We start from the raw sequence: 23,482 nt of genomic DNA, 5'->3' as shown, positions 1-23,482 counted from the left end.
CATATCAGCATTGATTACCTTCCTTATTTAGTCTTTTGGAACTGAATTGCTTTCCCTTTATATTAGTCGTGCACTCACGTTTAACAGACAGCAAGCCTGTCTCTGCAGATAGCCCCACAACATCTTGATATGCTAGGCAATGCTGCGCTCATGGGAATTTCGGTTGCGGTGTTTGGTAAACATTTTTTCTTGCAGTCCTGTGACTTTTTTGAAGTACATAGTTACACAGTTAAAAGCTTAAAAGAAACATGTGTCGATCACTTTCTCCCTTTCTCCCATATGTTTTTGCTGTTGATCGAAAAGAAGACTAACAAGTTTGTAGTGCTTTCAAATTATGCAACAAACTAGGAGAAATTCCTTCTTGACCCCAGAGTGGCTGCCAGATCTCTCCTTGGATCAAGACGCTATTACCCCACAAAATAAAAATTAATTCCCTGAATCTTATGTTTTATCAAGTATTCATCCATTTGCGGTTGAAACATCTGTACAGGCTCAGGAAGTCTTTGTAACTAGCTTCACAACTCTCAAAGTAGATAGGTGGGAATGTAATGTATGATGATCAGGAATACGTAATTACAGTACCCTCTTTTCGATTGCAAAGAAAGAGGACTTTGGAATGTTGTCATCGGTATTTATAATCTGCCATTAAACCTGATTGGTGAACTGTGTTGATGCTCATTTTTAAATCTGCTTCAGTTCATTTGTTAATTCTCTTTGCTGCTATATTCAGGTTATGAAAGAGAAATGCATAACACCCGCCTTCGTGTCTTTAATAAAAGCATGACTTTACATCATATTTTAGCAAAGTCAATTTACTACAGAGAATTTAATTATTATTGCTAGTTACCTATATTTTTATGTATTAAAGGGCTGGTGGACTTGGCCTTAATTTTGTCGGTGCCAATGTAGTGGTGGTGTTTGATCCAACTTGGAATCCAGCCAATGATCTTCAAGCAATTGACAGGTACATGTTGGCATCACATGGTGCAGTTCCAGAATTGTATAGATTTTTGTATAAGCAAATGCCACTGAGAGAAAAAAGCCAACATATTTTCTTTTACCCCGTAAGAATATTGGGCTTACCATGCCATTCAGAAAATGTGGGCTTTAACGCCGCAGGGCACCATATATATTGAGGGACCTACATAACAACACAGGCAGAAATACTAGATAATTTAATTTACAAGCTCTGTGTTTGACCCTGTAACTTTACAAAGTCCCATGAAACCTTTACATACGGGGTACTGTTGAACTTGTGAGATATCGCTGAACACAAATATGAGTGTTTAGAACAGTAAAATGTATAATGACATCACCATTGAAAATGCTGTTTTTGTGTGAAAAGGGCAAAAAACAAATATGAATGCTAACTTTGCTTAGGGTTTGGGAATAAGTGGCTACCTAAAAAGACTAGACATACTTCATTTTGAATATCCTGGATTGTCAACTTTTATAAATTGTATGCAGTAATGGGCTGCCTTACGGTGTCAAAGTTAACATAGGCCCAGCAAACCAATCTGGCAAATTTCAATGTGTAAAAACTGAAAAGGGCCTACATTTAACCCTGTAACTTTCCAAAACTCCCAAAACCCTGTACATAGTGGTACTTTCATACTCATGATCCATTGCTAAATACAAAGATATGCATTTTATTGCAGTAAAAACTAACAATATTCTGACAATCACAGTTAAAATGCCATGCAGAACTTGAAAAATAAAAAAAAATATTTCTCAATTCTTATGAAATTATGTTTCATATATAAATATTTGATTTGAAATTAAATACCAGTTTCTCCTGAACAAAACAATATATACTAAGTGTGGGTACATGTTGGAACATTCTCCTAGGTGATCACCAGACCTCTGCCATGGACTTTAAAGTATAGTTCTAACCAGATCATACCACGCCCCAAGTACTTGGAGACACTCTTGAGGTATATACAAGGGAATCTGTTCAGAAAATGTCTGATCTTTATTACACAGGACAAATGTTTTATAATAAAACTCAATAAGGGGGAGTCTAGTGGGGTACCATTAATTACAAATCAAATATTGACAATATTCACTAATTTAATGGACTAAATAAAATAGCATTAAATAAACATGCAACAAGCCATTGCTTTAACATTTATTTAGGTGGATGTAATATGTGTGATCTTCTTAGAATAGGATGATGTAGGGTTAGAGTCTTCTTAGAAGAGGGGGAGCAAGATGTCATGTTGTTGCAATGTACAGTGCTGTTAGTCTTATAATTTAGCTAAATAGAATTTAACACTTTCAGTACACTTAATATGAAAGAGGTGAATTATCGTTGAACAGACATATAGATCAAATTCTAGGTTTTGATTTGATCAGAACTTGTTCAATTGTCTCCATCCTTAAAGGGACCCTGCAGGGCCCCTCTCCCTCCCACCCCCCATCCCATGTTGCTGAAGGGGTTAAAACCCATTCAGTGACTTACCTGAATCCAGCACAGATGTCCCTCAGAGCTGGGTCAGGCTTCGACCACGCTCCTCCCCCGCCGACATCAGCCGGCGGGGGAGACCTAATGCACAGCAATGGCCGCGCACGTGCATTAGACCTCCCCATAGAAATGGTCTTTCCTATGGGGATTCCGGCGTCGCTGGAGGTCCTCATGCATAGCGTGAGGACCTCCAGCGTCGTTTAAAACACTTTTCATGTTCTGCAAGGTAATTATTGTGGTTTATAAAATCTGCAATATTTACACTTGCAGGGTTAAGGGTGGTGGGAGTTGGCACCCAGACCACTCCAATGGGCAGAAGTGGTCTGGTTGCCGGTAGTGACCCTTTAAGGGGTTAAACTATAGGATTCCATTTATTTTGATTTGTAATGCCAATTATTTGTTGATGTGACCTACTTGCTATTTATTTGTCAACTTGGTCTCTGTGTTTAGTGAATAAAGATCAAGTTATGTTATGAGTTATGAAGCGGATCAGGAATTGAATTTTAAATGTGATCTATTAAAACTTTATAAAATTATATAACCAAATGTATTGTTATAGACTTCTAAACCTGAGATATTTTGTGTTAAAGATGAATTTAAAGTGCTATTCTGATATTTGCCAAATTCATAGCTTTCATTCTAACAAATGCAATGCATACGCTGTCTGTTCCATGCCCAAACTGAGACAGTAGAACTTATGTGTTGGAAACCACAACTGACCTGAAGTAACATGTCTGCTTAGTAATAATATGCTTTTAAATGGATTATCTTTTGTGAAGTTTTAAATAATACATGAATACTGAATGTTTCTTTGTATATTACTTCCCTGGTTTACTTTTCAAATGTACGGTAAATAGAAAAGTGTTTCATACAAGATCATTCATATGATTTTAAGTCTATTTCTAACAAATCCTACAAAGATGTTTTATTCCAGGTATTTATTTTTTCATGTTCCAATCTGTTTTAAAAATCCATAAAGCTTTATTGAATGCGTGTCTAGCATTTATTTCATTTGTACGGGTCCTTATCACCGAATGAATAAATGTTTTTATTAAAATAATCAATTTTTATAAGTATTTTTTCAACTATAATTTTCTTATTTTGTGTTAAGTTCACAGCTTAACTTATATTTTTTTTTAAAGGACAGATAGGGCTTTCTTTTACTTACCAATATGTATGCACATGTGTATATAAGATGATTAAAATATACAAACATTTTAAAAAAGAAAGATTTTTTTATGTATGTATGTATAATTATTTTCACAACCAGTGCAGATAAAAAGAATACTCTAAAATAGATTTGTTTACTCCTCCTGATTTTATGATACTCACTACTATACATAAAGGTGATACTCGAAAAATTATAATATCGTGCAAAAGTTAATTTATTTCAGTAATGCAACGTAAAAGGGAAAACTAATATATGAAATAGACGCATTACTTGCAAAGCAAGATAGTTCAAGCCGTGATTTGTCATAAGTGCGATGATTATAACTTACAGCTCATGAAAACCCTAAATCCACAATCTCATTAAATTAGAATATTATGAAAAGGTGCAATATTCTAGGCTCACAGTGTCCCACTAATCAGCTAAGTAAGCCATAACACGTGCAAACGGTTTCTGAGCCTTTAAATGGTCTCTCAGTCTGGTTCAGTAGGAATCACAATCATGGGGAAGACTGTTGACCTGACAGTTGTGCAGAAAACCATCATTGACACCCTCCATAAGGAGGGAAAGCCTCAAAAGGTAATTGTGAAGGAAGTTGGATGTTTCCAAAGTGCTGTATCAAAGCACATTCATAGAAAGTTATGTGGAAGGGAAAAGTGTGGGGGAAAAAGCTGCACAAGCAGCAGGGATGACCACAGCCTGGAGAGGATTGTCAGGAAAAAAGCCATTCAAATATGTTGGGGACTTTCACAAGGAGTGGACTGAGGCTGGAGTCAGTGCATCAAGAGCCACCACACACAGACGGATGCTGGACATGGGCTTCAGATGTTGTATTCCTCTTGTTAAGCCGTTCCTGAACAACATCAGAAGCGTCTTACCTGGGCTAAAGAAAAACAGACCTGGTCTGTTGCTCAGTGGTCCAAAGTCCTCTTTTCTGATGAGAGCAACTTTTGCATCTCATTTTGAAACCAAGGACCCAGAGTCTGGAGGAAGAATGGAGAGGCACACACTGCTAGATTCTTGAAGTCCAGTGTGAAGTTTCCACAGTCTGTGTTGATTTGGGGAGCCATGTCATCTGCTGGTGTTGGTCCACTGTGCTTCATTAAGTCCAGGGTCCAGGACTTGGCACCTGCCCACACTGCCAAAAGCCCCAAAGCCTGGTTCAATCACCATGGAATTACTGTGCTTGATTGGCCAGCAAACTCACCTGACCTGAACCCCATAGAGGATCTATGGGGCATTGCCAAGAGAAAGATGAGAGACATGAGACCGAACAATGCAGAAGAGCTGAAGGCTGCTATTGAAGCATTCTGGTCTTCCATAACACCTCAGCAGTGCCACAGGCTGATAGCTTCTATGCCACGCCGCATTGAGGCAGTAATTGCTGCAAAAAGGGCCCAAACCAAGTACTGAGTCCATATGCATGCTTATACTTTTCAGAGGTCAGATATTGTTCTATGTACACTCCTTGTTTAATTGATTGCATGTAATATTCGAATTTACTGAGATTGTGGATTTGGGGTTTTCATGAGCTGTAAGCCATAATCATCACTCGTATGACAAATTACGGCTTGAACTATCTTGCTTTGCGTGTAAAGCGTCTATCTCATATATTAGTTTCCCCTTTTACGTTGCATTACTTAAATAAATGAACTTTTGCACGATATTCTAATTTTTCGAGTATCACCTGTAGCATAATAAATGCATTTGTAAGATAATTTTTCCAAGGGATAGAAAGTAATTTGGGATTTTTAAAATTATATAATGTTAAGAATTTTTCAATACAGTTTCTACATATTTTTTCCGTGATTCAGTATGGGGTATTTTCAGAAATTGATCTATTATTACAAAGGATCCCTGGAGATGATGTCACTGGGGTATCCCTGTTGCTTGCATAATGCACCATGTTAAAAGTTAGATCTATACATTAGGGCGTATTAATCTTTAAACTCCCCCTTTGCCCAGCAACATAAAATATCCATCATTTAAAAAATATATATATTACATTACATTACATTAAAAACCAAGAAGTGAAAGTTTGATGGGTGCTCTTTGAGGGGTATAAGGGTTTATTGTGGAGAGTAGTGCACCAGAGGTAAGTAAATCAAAGATTATTGCAGTCTTACTTAGTATTATTATATTTACAGGGCCTACAGAATTGGACAGTGCAGAGATGTGAAAGTATTTCGCCTTATATCTTTGGGAACAGTTGAAGAGATGATCTACTTAAGGCAGGTTTACAAACAGGTAGGCCTGCACAATTTTGGGAAGACTGCCTTTGCATTAATACAACTGTAAAATATTTTTTCAGCAAATGCATTTTATTCAGTTTGTATAAGTTTAATTTAAATCACTAGAGCTATTTAAACCATTTATTGCTGATACACGTTTGTTCCTTCCAAAGTGGCAATTCATTTTTTTTCACGTATTCAGTAATGATGTGCCTTTTCTTTTTTTTTTTTTTTGCTATTCTTTATTTTTGCGAGTCAGAAAAAAAGTTAACAGTACATGTGTCGATAAGAAGGGACATGCATAAGAAAAATAAATTATAAAAAACAGAACAACAACACATGATAAGCATCAACCCGCTTTTAAATTATGTAACACTACATAAAAACTCTTGCATCTGGTCTACATGGTGGGTAAAAGATAGCAGTTGAATGGAGGGCAAGAGAAATGAACTGTATGTGCCAGACTGATTAGTAATTTGCATTTCAAAAGGCACTAACTAAAGGCACATATGGGAGGTGTAAAGAACAACTTACAAGCCTCCAAAAACTTGCAAGCACAACTGCACCTAGCAAGCGGAATATAGAAAGGCATGGTCGTTAGCTGAATGTGCAACGAGGCATATATTTAAACTAAAGGCCTTTCATGCACGTTTAGTAGTAATGAGGGGAGAACAGTGAATGAACCATTAACTTGTCTATCGGATTACAAAGCCAAGAAATTAAAATAATCAACAGTGTAAACATAAGTAACAAAATCACAAAAAATAGAAAACATGGATCAGCCGTACGCGGCACAGCAACCCTGGTCATGAAAATAGTTATTCCAGCAATAGTCCAAGAGGGGTGAGCCTCCGCAGGCAGATGGACTGGAGAAAATCTGGGACTTCAAATAAATGCAACAGGAGATGCATCTTGACAACCCTCAAGTGGTGCAGGCCCCACTTTCAAGGAATGGTGTTCTCATGTAGCAGCTAGAAAACCTGTCGGAATTACTTTGCTATGTAAGAGTATGTCTGGAGATATCTCTATAACATGATAGCTGTGCCCCTTATAAGGGTACTGTGGGAGAGGTTCTAGTGTCTCCAATAAGGATACCCCTGTAACAGTCACGCACTTATTTCAGCAAAGCATCTCAAGAAGCTACCTGGGGTGCTTTTGCAGCCCTGTGGAGATGAATAGATATCAACTACTTGCTGCTTAGCTTTGGCGGTAATAGAGTAGCAATGAGCCTCTGGGTGTAATGTGGTTATTCAATCCTGGAAACTGACTGGGGTATTCCCCAAAGCCTCACATTGTGTGATTTAGCCTTTTGTGCTGGCCATTTGTGCTGTCAGGTTGGCAAAGCGATTTTATAGCAAGCCCAGAGCAACATCCGTTGACGTACTCTCCAGAATTTCCTCCACTGCCACAATACGGCTGGTAAGAGTGGAGACTTTCTCCCTGACCACTGCATATCCTCTTAGAATATTGACCTTAATAAACGGGGCAGAATCTTCTTGCCCTTGCGATACTTGTGCAACCGTACGTACCTGCTGAACGGCTGGTGGGTCAGCGGGCAAGCTGTTGTCATCCGACAAGTTTGATGTAAAAGCCTCTGCAGGCGCCATCTTGAAAGGCTCAGGTCGTTTGGCCATGTTCATAAAAATCCCGATATCTCAGCATCTGGAGCCTGGGTCTGCTTGGTGCTTTTTCGTTTTTTCCCCATGATATATTACACCCAGGATGCCGCCCCAGGTACTAATTAGCGGACTGTAATGTCTGGAAAATCGTGATGATTGGATAAGAAACACGAAGCTGCTGCGATGTCCATCTAGCTTGTATGGAATGCTGGCTCTGCCCCCTTTCGTGTGCTTTTATAGCAATAGAGTGGATTAGTTATTTCATATGTACTTGTTTTTACTCAAAATACTTTGAACTAACTCACCTTACTTCCAAGTTCTCATACCAGACGTCACATGCAGTGCCGTCACGGTCAGCCATAGAAAATCATTAAATATGAAGGAATTGTGGGTGCACTGTGAGGAGCGCTGCACATGCACTTAGGTTCCCCAATTCTCCTCTTTGAGGAGCATTGGATTTGCCTATCATCCCGGAGTCGTGCATCCAGGGTGACACAACCCGAGGAGGAGGTCACGGCAGTGCCGAGAGAGACTTGACGCTGGAAAAAGGGTGAGTAATTTGTTTATTATTTATTTTTTCGATTTTGTTTTTGTGCAGATGGGGTGGTGCAAAATGTTAAGGGGTACCAGGATTGTAGTGTTAGGAATACATATATGTATTCCTAACACCACAGTGTTCCTTTAATGAATGGCTTATTTGTAATATATGTAATGATGTGGAAATAGTTGTATGTGGAAGCATTTAAGTTTGTTATGAAGAATGATATTGTCACTTGCAACATTTACATACATTATTTTGGCCATACAGCAACTTCACTGTGTTGTAATTGGGAGTGAGAATGCAAAGCGATATTTTGAAGCAGTACAAGGATCTAAGGAACATAAGGGGGAACTATTTGGTGTCCATAACCTGTTCAGACTGAGAACTCAGGGCACCTGCTTGACAAGAGACATTTTAGAGGTAAGACTTTTTTTTTTTAATTTTCAGTCATACCAAGAAGTATACCAAGTATGACTCTTCAGGAACTGCAGGATAATATCACACAGTTTTTAAAATTACAAAACATTACTGATCCAGTCTCAAAAGAAGAGAGAACCATTAAAGCAAGCTTACTAACAGTACCATCAAAAAATGTGGAAATAAACTTCCTGTTGTTATACTGGTCTATTAGTTGTAGGGATTTTCAATTTTATATATATAAATAAAAATATTTGGTAACATTCCAAAAGAGTAGAATTTATTTTGTGGTTTTGATTGAAGTAGACATCATCAATTTATCAAATTAGCATTGTTCTCCAGTTTACAATTGTTTGTATGTAATTTTATTGTACTTTTGAACTTTTTTATGTATGTTTTTAAGTATATACATCCTGCATTTTTTAATTATGTACAGAAAAGGAATATATATTAGATATATCCCAGAGAAAAACAGTAATGTTATGTGAGTGCTTAGGAATTCATATTTCATCCTACACTGTTTTAAATTTACTATTTATGGTAAATGAACCCCATTATTTTTATTATTATTATTATTATAACCCATTGCTGCTCAGCCTCTTCTGAGCTTTGCCTGACCAATTTAATCAATAATTAAATGCCTGAAGTTCCCAAAATGCCCATTTGCAAAGCACATAAACGTGCAATCAGAGAAATGTTATTAGAAATCCGAAAACAAATGCATACAAACTGGAACTCCCTCATAACCAATCACTAGTAGAAAATGCACAATGGCTTTCTCGTTGCTAGACAGCAGTTGAAGCCATGCCTTGCAAACAGGCCATTATTCCTTCATAAGGGCCCAGTGTTATTTGATTACCCAGACTGTTAGAATGCATGCTTTTAAAGTGCCACAGTGCAATAGAAATCCATAAACTCAAAACACACAAAAAAGTTCCTCGCCATTTGCCTCTGACTTGGCAAAGGCATTTTACCCTTGCTTATGTACAGCTTTGGATCTTTGACTATGCATTCATGACCCAAGAATGCATTTGACAAAATCATCAAATTGTTGACAGTAGAAGTTGCACAATTTGTTAAGAACCACATCTCAGTAGGTGGTCTTTGGAAATAATTAAAACTTTTCACATGGATTGGGCTTCTATCATTCTTTCCTTTAGAATGATGAATAAAATATTAACGGTAAGGTGTCATTTATTGACTCCCTCAAAATATGACTAAAAACTGTATAGTAAATGTGTATCTAAGACTTTAGAGGACTACAACACTGCTCTAGTCATAAGGAATACAATTTTAGTTTCTCTTTTGCATGTAATAAAGTTAGTGGATCTTTGTAGCAAAATGTTGGTAAGTTGGCCACCAAGGTGTTTTTTTCTTTCCCTCAGCAAAAAGAGAAAAACAATATCTTAACATATGAAGGCATTTCCACCCTTCAAGGAAAATATGCATTTCCAAATGCTACTAGGATAACGAAACATGAACTGAAATTATGATGTAACACTTATAATGAAAAGTAGATGTAGTGTTCATTAATGTGAATAGTTCTTCTATTAACAGTTTAATCACAAAGAGATTTCCCTTTATTAATAGCATTTACTAGTAAACAATCACTGCAAACTACTGCACCCAAATTACAATACTACTCAGTGTCTTCATTTGTCATTAAAGGACCACTATAGTGCCAGGAAAACAAACTAGTTTTCCTGGCACTATGGTATTAAAGGGACACTATAGTCACCTGAACAACTTCAGCTTAATGAGGTTGTTCAGGTGAGAACTTTAGCTCCCTGCAGCCTTTCCCGTGTAAACACTGTATTTTCTGAGAAAATAAAGTGTTTACATTGAAAGCTAGGAACACCTCCAGTTGCAGTCACTCAGAGTGAACCAGAGGGACTTCTGAGTTGATGGAGGCATAATATGCCTCCATCCACTCAGATCTGCTGTGCACGAGCATCCTGTGATCTCCTCCCACTGCATGCAGACACTGTGCTTTCCCCCCCCCCCCTCCCTCATGGCCCCCCTCCTGCCCCCCCTCCTGCCAGGCTCTAAGGGGAGGTAGGGGTTAAAATCTTACCTTTCTCCAGTGCCTCCTCCTTCGGACATCATCGGCTGAATGCGCATGTGCGGCAAGAGCTGCGCGCGCTTTGTCAGTCCATAGGAAAGCATTCTCTATGGATGCTGGCGTCTTCTCACCTTGAAAATCACAGTGAGAAGCGCGGGAGCGCCTCTAGCGGCTGTCAGTGAGACAGCCACTAGAGGCTGGATTAACCCATATGTAAACAGTAGGCAGGGCTAACCCTAGAGGGACCTGGCACCCAGACCACTTCATTGAGCTGAAGTGGTCTGGGTGCCTATAGTGGTCCTCTAAGACAATACTCGATGATGGGGAAAAAATGGATATGAAAGCAATATATTATTCTTGTAACCCATTATCAGTGACTGCATGTTGTCTCAAAGTTTTTAAATGTAATAATTCATGCTATTTGTGCTGCAGATGTTAGAAAACAATGCATTTTTGTTTGTGTGAAATTCACATTGAATAAATAGTACTCTGGACCACTTGCCTCACAGCTACCCAAGTAGTTGGGTCTGAATGTTATAAATTGAGATATTGTGGAAACATTTTTTAATGTTTTTTACCTTACGAGAACATTTTTTCTTTTGTGTGTGTGTCTACTTTTGCAGAGAGAAGTTCAAGTTGAAGCTGGTGTAATGACTGCCGCCATGTATGTAAGCCAGGAAAAAGAAGCAAGTGGGGTACACATGGTAAGTTAGTTAATAATAAAAGGTTCACTTTTTCTTAGCCTTGAAATACATACAGTTAGTTAGGAAAATGCCACTGTGTATTTACCATTCATCAGCAGCAGGATGTTTTTTTTTTTTTTTTTTCTTTTTCAAGAATGACAGAAAAGCATAGCACTAAACATATTAATTTGCTTCTCTGTGGTAAGGAAATCTGTCATTAGCATTCTAGGACCTTTTTATTCTGACTGAAGTTATTATTTTCTAACGTGCTCATTTGAAAAACGAAATATTATGATAGAAAGTGGCATATTGTTTAGTTTCTTTGGTAGATAGCCAGGTTACAAAGGAACCTTTAAAATTCACTTTGGCATTAAACAAAAACAATTGTCAAGGACCAATTACAAAGGTCCTAGTCTGTTAATTTAGGGCTTTTACCATCAATTGAATCATCCAATTTCTTTGGGCACAGCATACAGAGATGCAATAAACGGTAATTTAGGAAGCATGGAACATTTTGTGGTATTAATTGATGACACACCTGATAACAAAATATGGCTATTTTAATTACTCAGCCATAGACATAACAGCTTTTTCTTTTACATTTTTTTGGTTTCACCGGCTGCTCTTGATAGCGATGTGTCTCTGCCACAATCCAAACAAATTATTATGTGGTTCGCTAGAAATAAAAACAGATGAGACTATTGCAATAGAAGTCTGCACTTCGATATCATGCCAGTTTTGTAGATGTGTGAGAAAGCCTGTCTAGATTTGATATATGAGCATAGTTTGGACACCTCAATCATGTGAGTCACTTGCCTGGCAGAATTTGGCCATTAACCACTCATATTTTAAGACTTTACATAAATTGCTTATTATAAAAGTATTTCTTTAAGCACCAAACAGCTTAATACATTCATTTGATCTAATCTTAATTGCTTCAGCAGTGTTTTTATGTAATAAATATTGGAAGATATTTTTATATTTGGACTTCCTGTGGGCACTGCATATCCACATATCTGTTTATGGATTTACATGGCACAGCAACAAAATCATCATGCGTTCAAAACACTACATTCTGTCTTCCCTGCACAGTGGTTGTTAATCAGCCCACTTATGAGAAAAAAAAAAGTCTGATTAGTTGCTTACCTGCATGTGACTTACACAGCCTTCTTAAACACTTCCTGTAAAATGGCTTGCTTGCATGGCATGCCCTTTATCAGACTGTGAAATGGGGAGTCTGTGAATCTTTATCATAAAATTATTTTTGATCCCCTGGCCAGGGCCTGTCTTGGCATGTACTTAAATGTAGTTGGCCTTTTCACTCACCTGGCCTGTGGTGATGCGGTATGCCAGCTCCTTTGGGATGCAGTGTGTCTGAGTCTTTTTTTGAGCCAATATTACCAATTAATGTCTTCGAGCAGTTTTCCAAAATTGCCCAGTAAGAAAGTGCTGGAGACAGAAAGGGCACACAATTGTGAAAAGTTACAGACTTTTGCAAAATAGTTAGCATTGGGTCAGATAGCTGACAATCTTACCAAGGGTGCATAAAGATTGCTGTCAGAAAGGGGCAATGGGGTAGCCAAATAAATGATTCCAAAATATCAAAATATATGATTAAAAAAAATAAGGATCTGTTTTGCTCAGAGCACTTCGATTCAATGCTTGATATTACAAATTTGTTTTAATCATGTCTACTTTTTTTTTGCCTCTCTTTTTTTATTTAGTACTCACTGAAATGTTCATCACATTAGAATGTGCTTGTTAATTACTTATCAGTATGCAGTCTGCCCTCTAGCTTACTGAAGTTTTGGCCCACCCTTGCTGTATGTTTTTCTTACAAATAAGATGATTATGTAGTGTTTTGGCCTAAAACCTTGTTTAATTTCAAAAGTCATATAACTTGAAATATTGGAAGACTGTACTCAGAATAAATTATTTCATGTAATAAATCACATACATTGCCAGGAATCTTGATCATATGAAAAGCTCTTTATTCCCAAGAGTCATAATTTGCCTATAGCAGAGTAAATGATAATAACAAGGCTATCATTTTTGTTAGGGGAAAAAAATACTTTCCTTTCTTTACTTTAAAATAAAGCACCATAACCACTATTGCAGGAAACATTTGTTATTATATCCGTTTTACCAGATGCCTGTTCAAAACGAAGACTAACCAACTTCATGTATAGGAAGGCAATTACAAAAATGTACTTCTAGATATAAAAATATATCACAGCTTAAACAGTTCAGGGAGCACATAGAGAAAGATAGGAAGATGTGTGCAGAGAGTCATAGTGAAACACTAAATGCTGCACTCACAGAGAGGTTAGCCATGAAAGGGCACTAAGCAGAGGGTGTAGAAGCCCTTGGCATCAATAAAGGGAGAAGAGAGCTTCTGACGGGTGCAGCATTTTATTCATTCACATCTGGAGTCTGCAGGAATGTTCTGAACGTCACTAACGTCGGATCGTGAGCACTGTGGAAACTCGCTCCGCTTGCCGAGGGTGCAAAACCGCGACTTGGAAAGTATTGGTATTGCCCACCTTCACACGAGGCATTGTTAGCTTGTTTGATACATGTGGGATGTGTCACAAGGAGCTTTCTGCTGTCGGATCTAGCAGGTGGAAAGGTTATCCGTCTGCTCTCTTTAGTTATTGTGATATTAAGGCATGGAGTATCCTGGCTGGAGAGATGGAGGTGACCGGAAAAGAAAGATTTCACTGTAACAGCAGTAGACAGGGAGGAAGTGAAGGAGACTGAATGGGGAGCACATGGCAGCGGAGTTGGCAAACAGCTCCTCTCAAGCTGATGAAGCACCTCAAGGCATTGATAAAGGCAAAAGGATAAAGAAGGATCAGCACTAATATACCTAACTATAAGATATCTATAAAAATATAAAAAATGAAAGTAGGTGACACACCTTAAAACATAAGGCTCCCTCTAAATCTTATAAACCACAGAGATGAGACAAAGGCGTCTGTGGATAAATCTTCAAGCATCGCAATATGGACTGCACTTGAGGAGAAGCATGTGAAGATGAGCTCATACCTCTTGTACTCCTTACCCTCTTGCTTGGTGACAAAGGGGGAAAAGCAGTCCATACCACAGTACATAAAGCGAGCTGAAGCTTCTACACGTTCTTCAGGGAGCTCTGACATATGACGCTCCTCTGTGGGGCGCATGATGTTTCAACACTACACACATTTATGTATCAACTTGGCAACTGCCTTGCTCCCACCAAGCCCCCAAAATCCATTTGCTCTGAGTTCTGTTAGTCTGGTTGCGGCCATGGTGACAGGTGGCTGCATGGTAGTGGGACAGGATTAACTCGGTGATGTGCCCATCTTTTGGGAGGATGACTGGGTGCTTCATTTCCTAGCTAGCGGTTGACCTTGACAGCCTTCCACCAACACGAAAAGTCCCTGAACCAGAATGTAGTCAAGGTGATGAAGAGGGTTTGAACTTGGAAGACTATCTCCCCTTTAAAGAAGCTTTAGCTTTTGGGAGAAAGCTTGTTGTTGAACTAGACCGATCACCACCTCCCCAGCCCTCCTACGTTCCTCCACAGTCACATAATGGCTGCAGTGATGTGTCTTTGATCTTAGTCTCTTGATTCTTGCAATCACCCTGACAAGCATTAACCAACTGGAAAACTTGTTCAGATGCTGCAATCTTTGTTGGCGCAGCCCTTGCTTTGGCCATTACAAGGCTGCAATGGACTTGACCTCTGTCGTTCTTGTGCCTAAGGTAAGAACAGGCACTAGATAATACGTTCCTAGCATCGGAAAAGTGGTGTAGTTCCACCTTCACTGTGTTACCAAAGTCTGAAGGATGGGTATCTTAATTTACTTCAAAGTTTGCAAGCCTCCCATCCTTGGCCTGAGCTCTCAGGAAGTGTCATCCCAACCGATGCCCCTGCTGCAAAACTCTTGGAAAATGCACTTGCCACTCAGTATGAAGGGAACTATAGAAACATAGAATGTGACGGCAGATAAGAACCATTCGGCCCATCTAGTCTGCCCAATTTTCTAAATACTTTCATTAGTATCTGGCCTTATCTTATAGTTAGGATGGGTACTGCAACTATGAAGCCTAGAGGATCGTAAGGAGAGGACACAACTGACAGGATACCACGACGACTTGGGGGTTGATCCTTTATGTCAAACCTGAAGCTGAAAGTGTTGTTTTCGCTTGACCACTGAATGCCAAGCACTTGTCCTTCTGTTGTTGAGTCTGGGTTGTTGCACTTTCTTACGGAGTGTGAGCGAAAAAGTGGAATAGTGCTTGATGGAAGATATCAGGCCTGATTTGTTAAACAGCAGCCAGAGAATTTTCAGTTAAATGCCCCAGGGAGAGAGGTTAAAGTTAATATACATTGCTGATGCTCTACAAAACACGGTATGGGTCCCTGCGGCGGAGCATTTGGAGAGCAGGGTGGGCCAATGCTCCAACAGCACTAGCTGCTGTGTACTGACCAGAATTTTGATTTAGCTTAACCTGTAAAAGAGGCGGTTTGTTACAGGAGCTACACAAGACAAGACATCCTTTTTGTTAGAGTTTAACTTATGTAGACGTTGGAAAGCCTTTTTGCATAGTTCTTGCACTTCGATGACTGTTGAAACACTAGTTAGGCCATCATCGACATAAAAAGTCTTATCGATGAAGGCTGCTACTGAGGGATAATCTGCTTTGTGTTGTCATGCAAGATACTTAAGGCTAAAGTTGGCACATCCTGGAGAGGAGTTGGCACCGAGAAGGTGAACTGCCATTCTGTACTCTTTGGGTTCTGTTTCCAACTAACCGCTCTCCCACCAAAGGAACCTTAAATAGTTGCACATTTCTGGTGGGATGTAGAACTGATGGAACATCTTTTCAATGTCGCAAATCATAGCAACTGCAACTGAAGTGACAGATAACTCCCACTAGGGAATTTATCAGGTCGGGACCGGTCAATAAAGTGTCGTTTAGGGAGATGCCGTTGAACTTTGTTGAACAATCAAAGACAATTCTTAACTTGCCTGGCTTCTTGGGGTGATGTACCACACTGTTTCTTCCTCCGATAATGAAAGGGCTGGTTCTGCATTACCTTTTCTGATCGTTTCCTCCATGAATCCAGTGTAGTTCATGGTACTGTTTGTTGGCCTCTAACTTTTTCTTTAGATGTTGGAGCCAAACAATGGCCAGCCTCTTATTGTTTGGTAGTGCCGACTGACTATTGTCTTTGAAGGTAATGGCATCTCATAGTGTCCATCTTTTTTTTTCATTATGGTTTGAGAGAGAAACTGCACAAAGCAAACGTCATCTTGAGACATGTACTTGTCCTCATAATTTCTTTCAATGAAGTCCATTTCTGAAGCCTTTAACACATCAGTGACTAGGGGGCATTGGTATTTCTTTTAGTGCAACTCTGTGCACAAAGCACTGGCTCCCCTGTCTATCAAGATGTGTATTTGCTGACCCTACAATGCTCCAGCCGAGCAGAGTTCTTTGAGCAAAGGATTAATTTTCAGAGCCAGCAATGACCTCCAAGGGAGCCAGTGCTGATTAGCAGTCGCAACCGATCAACATTCCGACTTTGCAGTCTTGGAGTGGCTGTATCTTGTTTGCCAAGTGCTTGAGGTGTGACCACTGGAGTGCAGTCTCCTTAGTGGGGATGTGAGACTTATCTACTGGGATGAAATCGCTTGTGTAGGCTTGACAGAGTTGGACCTAAGTATCAGCGTTGAAGCCACACACTTGCAGACCATGAGCAATTCGACTTGATATAACTGTGTTGACAGCTGTCATTGTGCTGAGCTTTAGTTGTAGCGGCTGGGTGCTCACATTTAGCTGAGATACTAGGTCTGCCAAAATAAAGGTTGAATCACTCTGCGTGTCAAGTAGGGCGTAAGTGAGGATTTCTCTTTGGGGCTCAGCTGCAGCTGACAACAGGACTGGAACAATACAAGATGTGTCAGAAGTATATCTTGTCAATGTATGTGACATAACTTTGGGGACGTCATTGTTTGCCTTATTTCCCATGGCTACTGAATCATTGTTTGGTGTTCTAACAGGCCCTGTGTTTCTCTGTATGTGCAAACCGGTTGGATGATGTCGACTACATAAACTACATGTGTGTCTCCTTTTGCAGTTTTTTTCTTTCTTAAGCAACCAGAGCAAAGGGAGTTTTCATGAATGAAAACCTTCTTTTCAGCGACAGTCTTTGCTGCAAAGGTTGAACATTTAGCAACACCATGTGTTTCATCTTTGCAGACTATGCAAGGTGGCTTTGGCCTTGAGGCTGAGATTTCTGGGATACTGGAGGTAGAGGGTTTCATATGAGTGGTTGTGTTGAGCACCTTGGCTTTCTTGGGAAGTTTCTCATCTATAGTTTTGGTGCTGAGGAGAAAGGGGGGGTGGGTAATGGGGTTGCATGTTATTTTGGCTTCTTTTTGCAGGAAATCTGTGAAACAAGCAAAGGTTGGATATTCTTGACTTATCCAACTCGTCCACAACGATGCAACTCCATCTGCGCATGATCTATTCAGGCAGTTTCTTCAGAAGCTTGTGATTTTCCACACAATCATTTAGGATAGCTACGCCCTTAACAGGGCCTCAACACAACCTTGAAGGAAGTCTGCAAACTCTTTTAATGCTGCAGGGTCATTTGCTGGTATCTTTGGCCATTTAGTCAACTATTCTCTGAAAGCTCTTTGGACTACGAATGGACCTCCATACCTTTCCTGTATCATTCCCCAACCATCCTCTGAATTTTGATAGAAGAACCCTTCCACTGCTTTACGAGCTTCACCCTCGAGATAACTCTTCAAGTACAGCCTTTTTTCGCACACAGGGAGTGGTTTCTGATCAATCAGCGCCGTGAAGGATATCTTCCAGTCTATAAACTTTAAAGGGTCACCTGTAAATACATTTGGTTCAGGTACAGTGAGATGGTTGGAAATGAGCAAACTTGCAAGTCTTGGAGTTAGACTAACCTCTTCTTGGTATCTTGACATCTCAAATGGTGTATTTGAATGTTGAAATGGCACATCTTGTGGATTTAAAGAGGTTTGAGGTCCACTATTTTGGCGGAGGTATTGCATCTTGTGGTCTCTCTCCGGCTCAAAATTTTAAAGACCATCATAGGCATTGTAAGCGCTCACTTCTGCTGCTGCTAGTTTTACTTAGTTTTCTGCTTGTAGCTGCTGTAACCTTTTTTTTTCCTCATCTAGCTTCAGTTTAATTTCTGCAAGCATTTGTGCCTGTTTGAGCTTTAATTCACTCTCCAGTTTGTTCAGCTTTGCTTGTTGCTCCCGTATCTGTTGCATTGCATCTTCCTGCTCTACTTTGGCTGCAAGGTCGGCTTCTGCATCTGCGCGTTTGGAAAAAGATCTGGAGGTGGCTCTCGAGCTTGAGTCTTGTGACTCTGAAGGGGCAGTTTCTGTTTCTGTGTTTCCAAAGACAGACCCATACTCCTCCTTATTAAGTATCATCCTCACTCTTTCCTTCTCAAGTCAGCCATTAAAGGTCCCGTCTATATTCTCTAATCGCTTACTGGTAAGGTCACAGATTTCAGTTGTTCAAACAACACATGCATCCTTTCTGCTGCCGGATCTAGCAGGTGGAAAGGTTATCCATCTGCTCTCTTTAGCTATTGTGATATTAAGACATGGAGTACCATGGCTGGAGAAATGGAGATGACAGGAAAAAAAGGATTTTACTGAAACAGCAGCGGACGGAGGAAGAGAAGGAGACTGAATGGAACACATAGCTAGGATCCCCTATACTGCAACTGAGTATATCTGTTATAAATCTCCCAAGTACCAAGCCCCAAGTTCCCCAAACATCAGCCTAGACTTGATGAAGGGTAGAAACAAATGTCTCTTTTCTGGCCAACTGGCCCACTTGTATACAAAACCAGGAGACAGTAAAACACGCCCAGAACACTCCCACAAAATGTCCCCAAATTCCAGTTTCAGCATGACTAGGCTTAAATGACATAGTACACATACAAATTCATAATAAACATATAGGAACCCCCACAAATATCATATCCCCGGATAGCCTGGATCTGAGCGCCCAAGTTTTCCAAATAGCGCTCAGATCCCACGAATACAGTCGAATCACCACCAGAGTAAACTTTTGACCGACCGCTCATGAGGTGTTTGTCCAATCCGTTCCATAGTCTTAGTGGTAGCGGTCGTCAATTTTGGAAGTTCCAAACTGACCAAAAAGACGAATGGTTCCCTTGGCTCATAGATAGTGTTTGTTCATCTTTTTCGTACAAACAAACCTACCGTACAGCACTCTCCTGGCTTGTTGCAGAAAGAAGTGGGTGTTCGCGTGTTCGAGTGTCCGACTTACAGTTCCAGACATTCGACGACCAAGTCCCGCTGCCTGCGTTTGTGCGACAAGATGGCCACCATTTTCTTCAGCACGTGGTGTTTGGTCACACAGAGAGAGCACTTAATACTGTGGTTTCTTTGTAGTTCTTGAGCCAGAGGGGTGGTCGGTGTTCAGTAGCTTTATATACCGAATGCAATAAAAACATGAATGTTAGTGAACTTAGGAGGAGGACATCTCCTATGCAGGCAAAATCGTGGGTTTTGTCACATCTGGTTACACTGCTGCTCCCAGTTATTGTGTTAGTCTGGGAGGGCGGGTCTGTCTATCTATTGCTCTACTGTGTGCTCATTGATAACACACTCTGAGAGACTGCATGTTCATACAAATGCTATAAACACTGGGCTGCTGTCACCCACTACCAGCTGGCTCAGGGCACATAGGGAATTGTAGTCTAGCTAAGCTGGAGAGTTAAGGCTGACCACTTGTGAGTACAACACTTGCCAGTAACAGAAATGGCACAACTTGCAGAGAGTAACTAGCTGCTAGACGGTGGGCGGGGCAGTTTGACACGCTTCACGTGTCGTCACGTTGGAAATCAATTAACTAGCAGTCACAGAGGGATTGCTAGTATTATATAAGCACTACCAACTTGCATAATACTTAGTTGTAAAAAATGCATCAGAAATAGATTACCAATGGCACGTACATTGTCATGTCAACCACATGTTCTACAAAAGCAATACTCAACTCCATTTTGTTGGATGAAATCGTGAAACAAATTATGATTTTTGGTTTGCATTGTTTTTATGTTATGCACATTATTATGTTAGTTTAAAGCAAGGGTTTGCTCAAACTTAGGGCAGCACATGGAACTATATGCCAAATATTGGTGAAAGGTGGGGGGTGCAGCTGCTTACCTCTTTTGTATAAGCGGAAGATCATGTCATATACATTTAGTTAGAGTAGTGTGATTTAAAAATAACCAAAAGTATGTTTAGTATGCATGATCTGTAATTTTGGGGAAACAGTATGTGTTTTCTTTCTGAAGCTTCTTTGAAAAGGCAGTCATTGATTTCTTTGCAGAGCACTCTTTGATGCTACAGCTGGCCCACAGTTTGTAAATTGGAAAGGTGACGAGAGACATTGTTCCCCAGATACACAACTTTAACTTGTAAAATGCAGAAACAGAGTTTACACTGGATTAATATTGTTTTTACAACACAATTTGTATGCTGTATACCATTGTACCAAACTAAAAAGAAAACAATGACATTTTATATATTTATACCCACAGTTTATCTTGGAAATATTTCTGTGTTCTGTGTAAGCCCTGTGGCAAGTATTTTCTAATGCAATGTAATGTAAAAGAAACATACATACATATTTTGGCCATTCTAGAACACTGAGCTTCCCCAAGGGCAACCAGAAAAACCTGGGTTTTATCTATAAAATAGGCTATTTATTTCAATTTGTTTCTCCTTTGACACTAGTTTGATTCTCATTTATGTTACAGCTTGTAGATACTGACAAAGAAGAGAACAATGCAGATGTAAAACTTGTCCATCCATTTAAGAATGAAACATTTGACTTCAGCAGTGATAGTGATGAAGAAGTAAAAAAGAGCACAAAATTAAAATTCACCAAAAGTCCAGCAACTGCCGACTGTCAGAAGCAATTCACTTTATATCAGTGTGGGTTTTCCAAGATGCTTGAGAAAGGGCCAAACATTGAAAAGTTGGACACTAAGCTTTTAGGTGGCAGAAACAAAAAAACACAGAATGAGTCCAACAGTGACATGAAAGATTCATTGGACTTTGGCAAGACCAGTAATATATCTGAGCGCAGAGGGCAAACAAACACAATGAAGAATCATGGCTGGAAAATTTCTTCAGACTCTGAGGATGACACATTCCCCACAAGAAAGGGGAAACCTCACGTCTCAAAAGAGCCTAATGTTATCCTGGAGACTGAGAGCAGCTCTTATGAGAGCAATGACGATGATGTCATCTTGTCCTCACAGATGTCTGAAAATATGGGAATGGAAAAGTCTGCTCTGAGGCTAAAGCAAATATCCGAAAGTGATGGTTCCGACCTTGATTATTTCATACCCAGTACAAGTAAAAGGCAAACTACAAATAACAGTAGTGACTATATTAGTGATGAGTCTGATGACATCACGATACCTAAAAAAACTGTGTGTGGTCATTCAAAAGATTGTAAGACCATAAACCAGCAAAAAAGTAGTTCATGCCACAGCAATGGTGTAGAAAAAGATTCTCAGACAATAGACACGTTTTCTTCCTCTGATGATGACAGTATTTACAAGAAGAAGATTCGACTTAATAATGAGGAACCCAGAACTGAAACCACAAAGTACAGGTATCCGATGAAATCAAAGTTACAAAGATTAATGTACAGAAGTAACCCATCTGCTCTTGGGCACGTGTCCTCAATAAATGATGATAATGGAAAAAAGAGAAAGATTGCTAAGAAAACAAGCCATATTGCTTCTCTGGACAATGTTCTGGGTAATTTCTATATATATTTATTATCATGCGACCAATGTATAATTTTGAATATACACACGGTGTAGGTTCATAACCGTTCAATCACCAGACTTTATTGTTTTAATTTAATTAAAATGAATCTAGCGCTTAAACTCCACTGAAGAAAATCCTTTTGGAAAAGTGTTTTTTTTTTTTTTTTTCGTTTTTTTTTGTGTTTTATATATAGTTCTTTTTTTTAGTTCCTGTCATTTCAAACAAGTCCATCTTTACTTGTCTATCTATATGGTAATTTATTCTGTCCTCCAGATTTCCACGAATCCTGAAATATATTGTACTCACTCTCACACATATTGGTCCAGCTACTTTTTTGGTGTATGAACAATCTGATTATTAATTTGCCTTTAATGGTACTCAAGAGCCAATAGTAAATGCTAAATGACTAGAATATTTATACCACAAAAGAGTCTGTAACAACCAAACGGGGCAATGAGTTGGAATGTCATTAACATTAGATTAACAAACTCTAAAGATATTTTCATTAAATGGTAACACCTTCTAAAATACACAATATAAAGAAACCAAACGCACACTAAGTAATGCAAAATAGTAGATTTTATTTGATTACCAAATAGATAGATGCACAGAAATTACATGGTATAGAAAACAAGATGCATAGTACTAAATTGCATTATATATCAGACATAATAACCTTTGGTGATTAACCAGTAAATAACAAACATAATCCCCCCAAAAAGTGCAAGATCTGTACTGCTGACCTACGGATGGAGAACAAAGCACCTTGACATTTCTGCTATTGCCTTTTTCCAGTAGACCTCCTGTCCCAAATCACGATAGAGCGCTTACAATATATATTGTTGTATGTGCACCCTCTAGATATCCCTGATACAATATTGATTAAGAACTCTGATTCACTGTAAAGATTTCAATACTTTTTTCGCTATACTTAACTTTTTTTATATTCAGATGGTGTTGAGGGAGTTGCATATATTCATTCAAATCAAAATGTTGTTGGTTCGAGCAAAGCAGAAAATCACCTGAGTCGGCGGGCAGTGCAAGATGTTTTTGAGTTAAATCAATTCTCCCAACTTCCTGCTAATATTACCGCTTCCCAAATTAAGGTAAGATAATTTTTATCTATATATTTTAATAAAATGTAAATGAAAAACGTTAGTAAAAAAAAAAAAAAAAAAGATAAAGTATCAGTGTAAAAAAAACCTGCATGTGGGATATACTCGCAAAAAAAGTTTAAACACTCTTAGTGTATCAGTATCTTGATTAATTATTTTTACTTACCATATATACTCGAGTATAAGCCGAGTTTTTCAGCACATTTTTTGTGCTGAAAAACCCCAACTCAGCTTATACTCGAGTCAATGTCTGTATTATGGCAATTTACATTGCCATAATACAGACAGGGGGCTGTGGGGGCTGCAGAGCTCTTACT

General features: G+C 39.1%; 1 protein-coding gene across 1 annotated transcript in view; it reads left to right on the top strand.

Annotated features, from left to right (window-relative positions):
• ERCC6L2 (ERCC excision repair 6 like 2) overlaps positions 1 to 23,482 on the top strand; it is a 189,213-nt gene that overhangs the window by 104,452 nt on the left and 61,279 nt on the right. Inside the window, exons 12-17 of the mRNA XM_063454963.1 lie at positions 869 to 964; positions 5,780 to 5,879; positions 8,291 to 8,443; positions 11,126 to 11,206; positions 21,024 to 22,038; positions 23,002 to 23,156. Of these exons, the coding sequence (XP_063311033.1) occupies positions 869 to 964; positions 5,780 to 5,879; positions 8,291 to 8,443; positions 11,126 to 11,206; positions 21,024 to 22,038; positions 23,002 to 23,156 (1,600 nt within the window). The remainder of the gene's footprint in view (positions 1 to 868; positions 965 to 5,779; positions 5,880 to 8,290; positions 8,444 to 11,125; positions 11,207 to 21,023; positions 22,039 to 23,001; positions 23,157 to 23,482) is intronic.

The sequence above is a fragment of the Pelobates fuscus genome, chromosome 5, assembly GCF_036172605.1.
Source record: "Pelobates fuscus isolate aPelFus1 chromosome 5, aPelFus1.pri, whole genome shotgun sequence".
NCBI lineage: Eukaryota > Metazoa > Chordata > Amphibia > Anura > Pelobatidae > Pelobates > Pelobates fuscus.
Note: the sequence above shows the minus strand (reverse complement) of the source record. Positions and strands in the feature narration are given on the sequence as shown.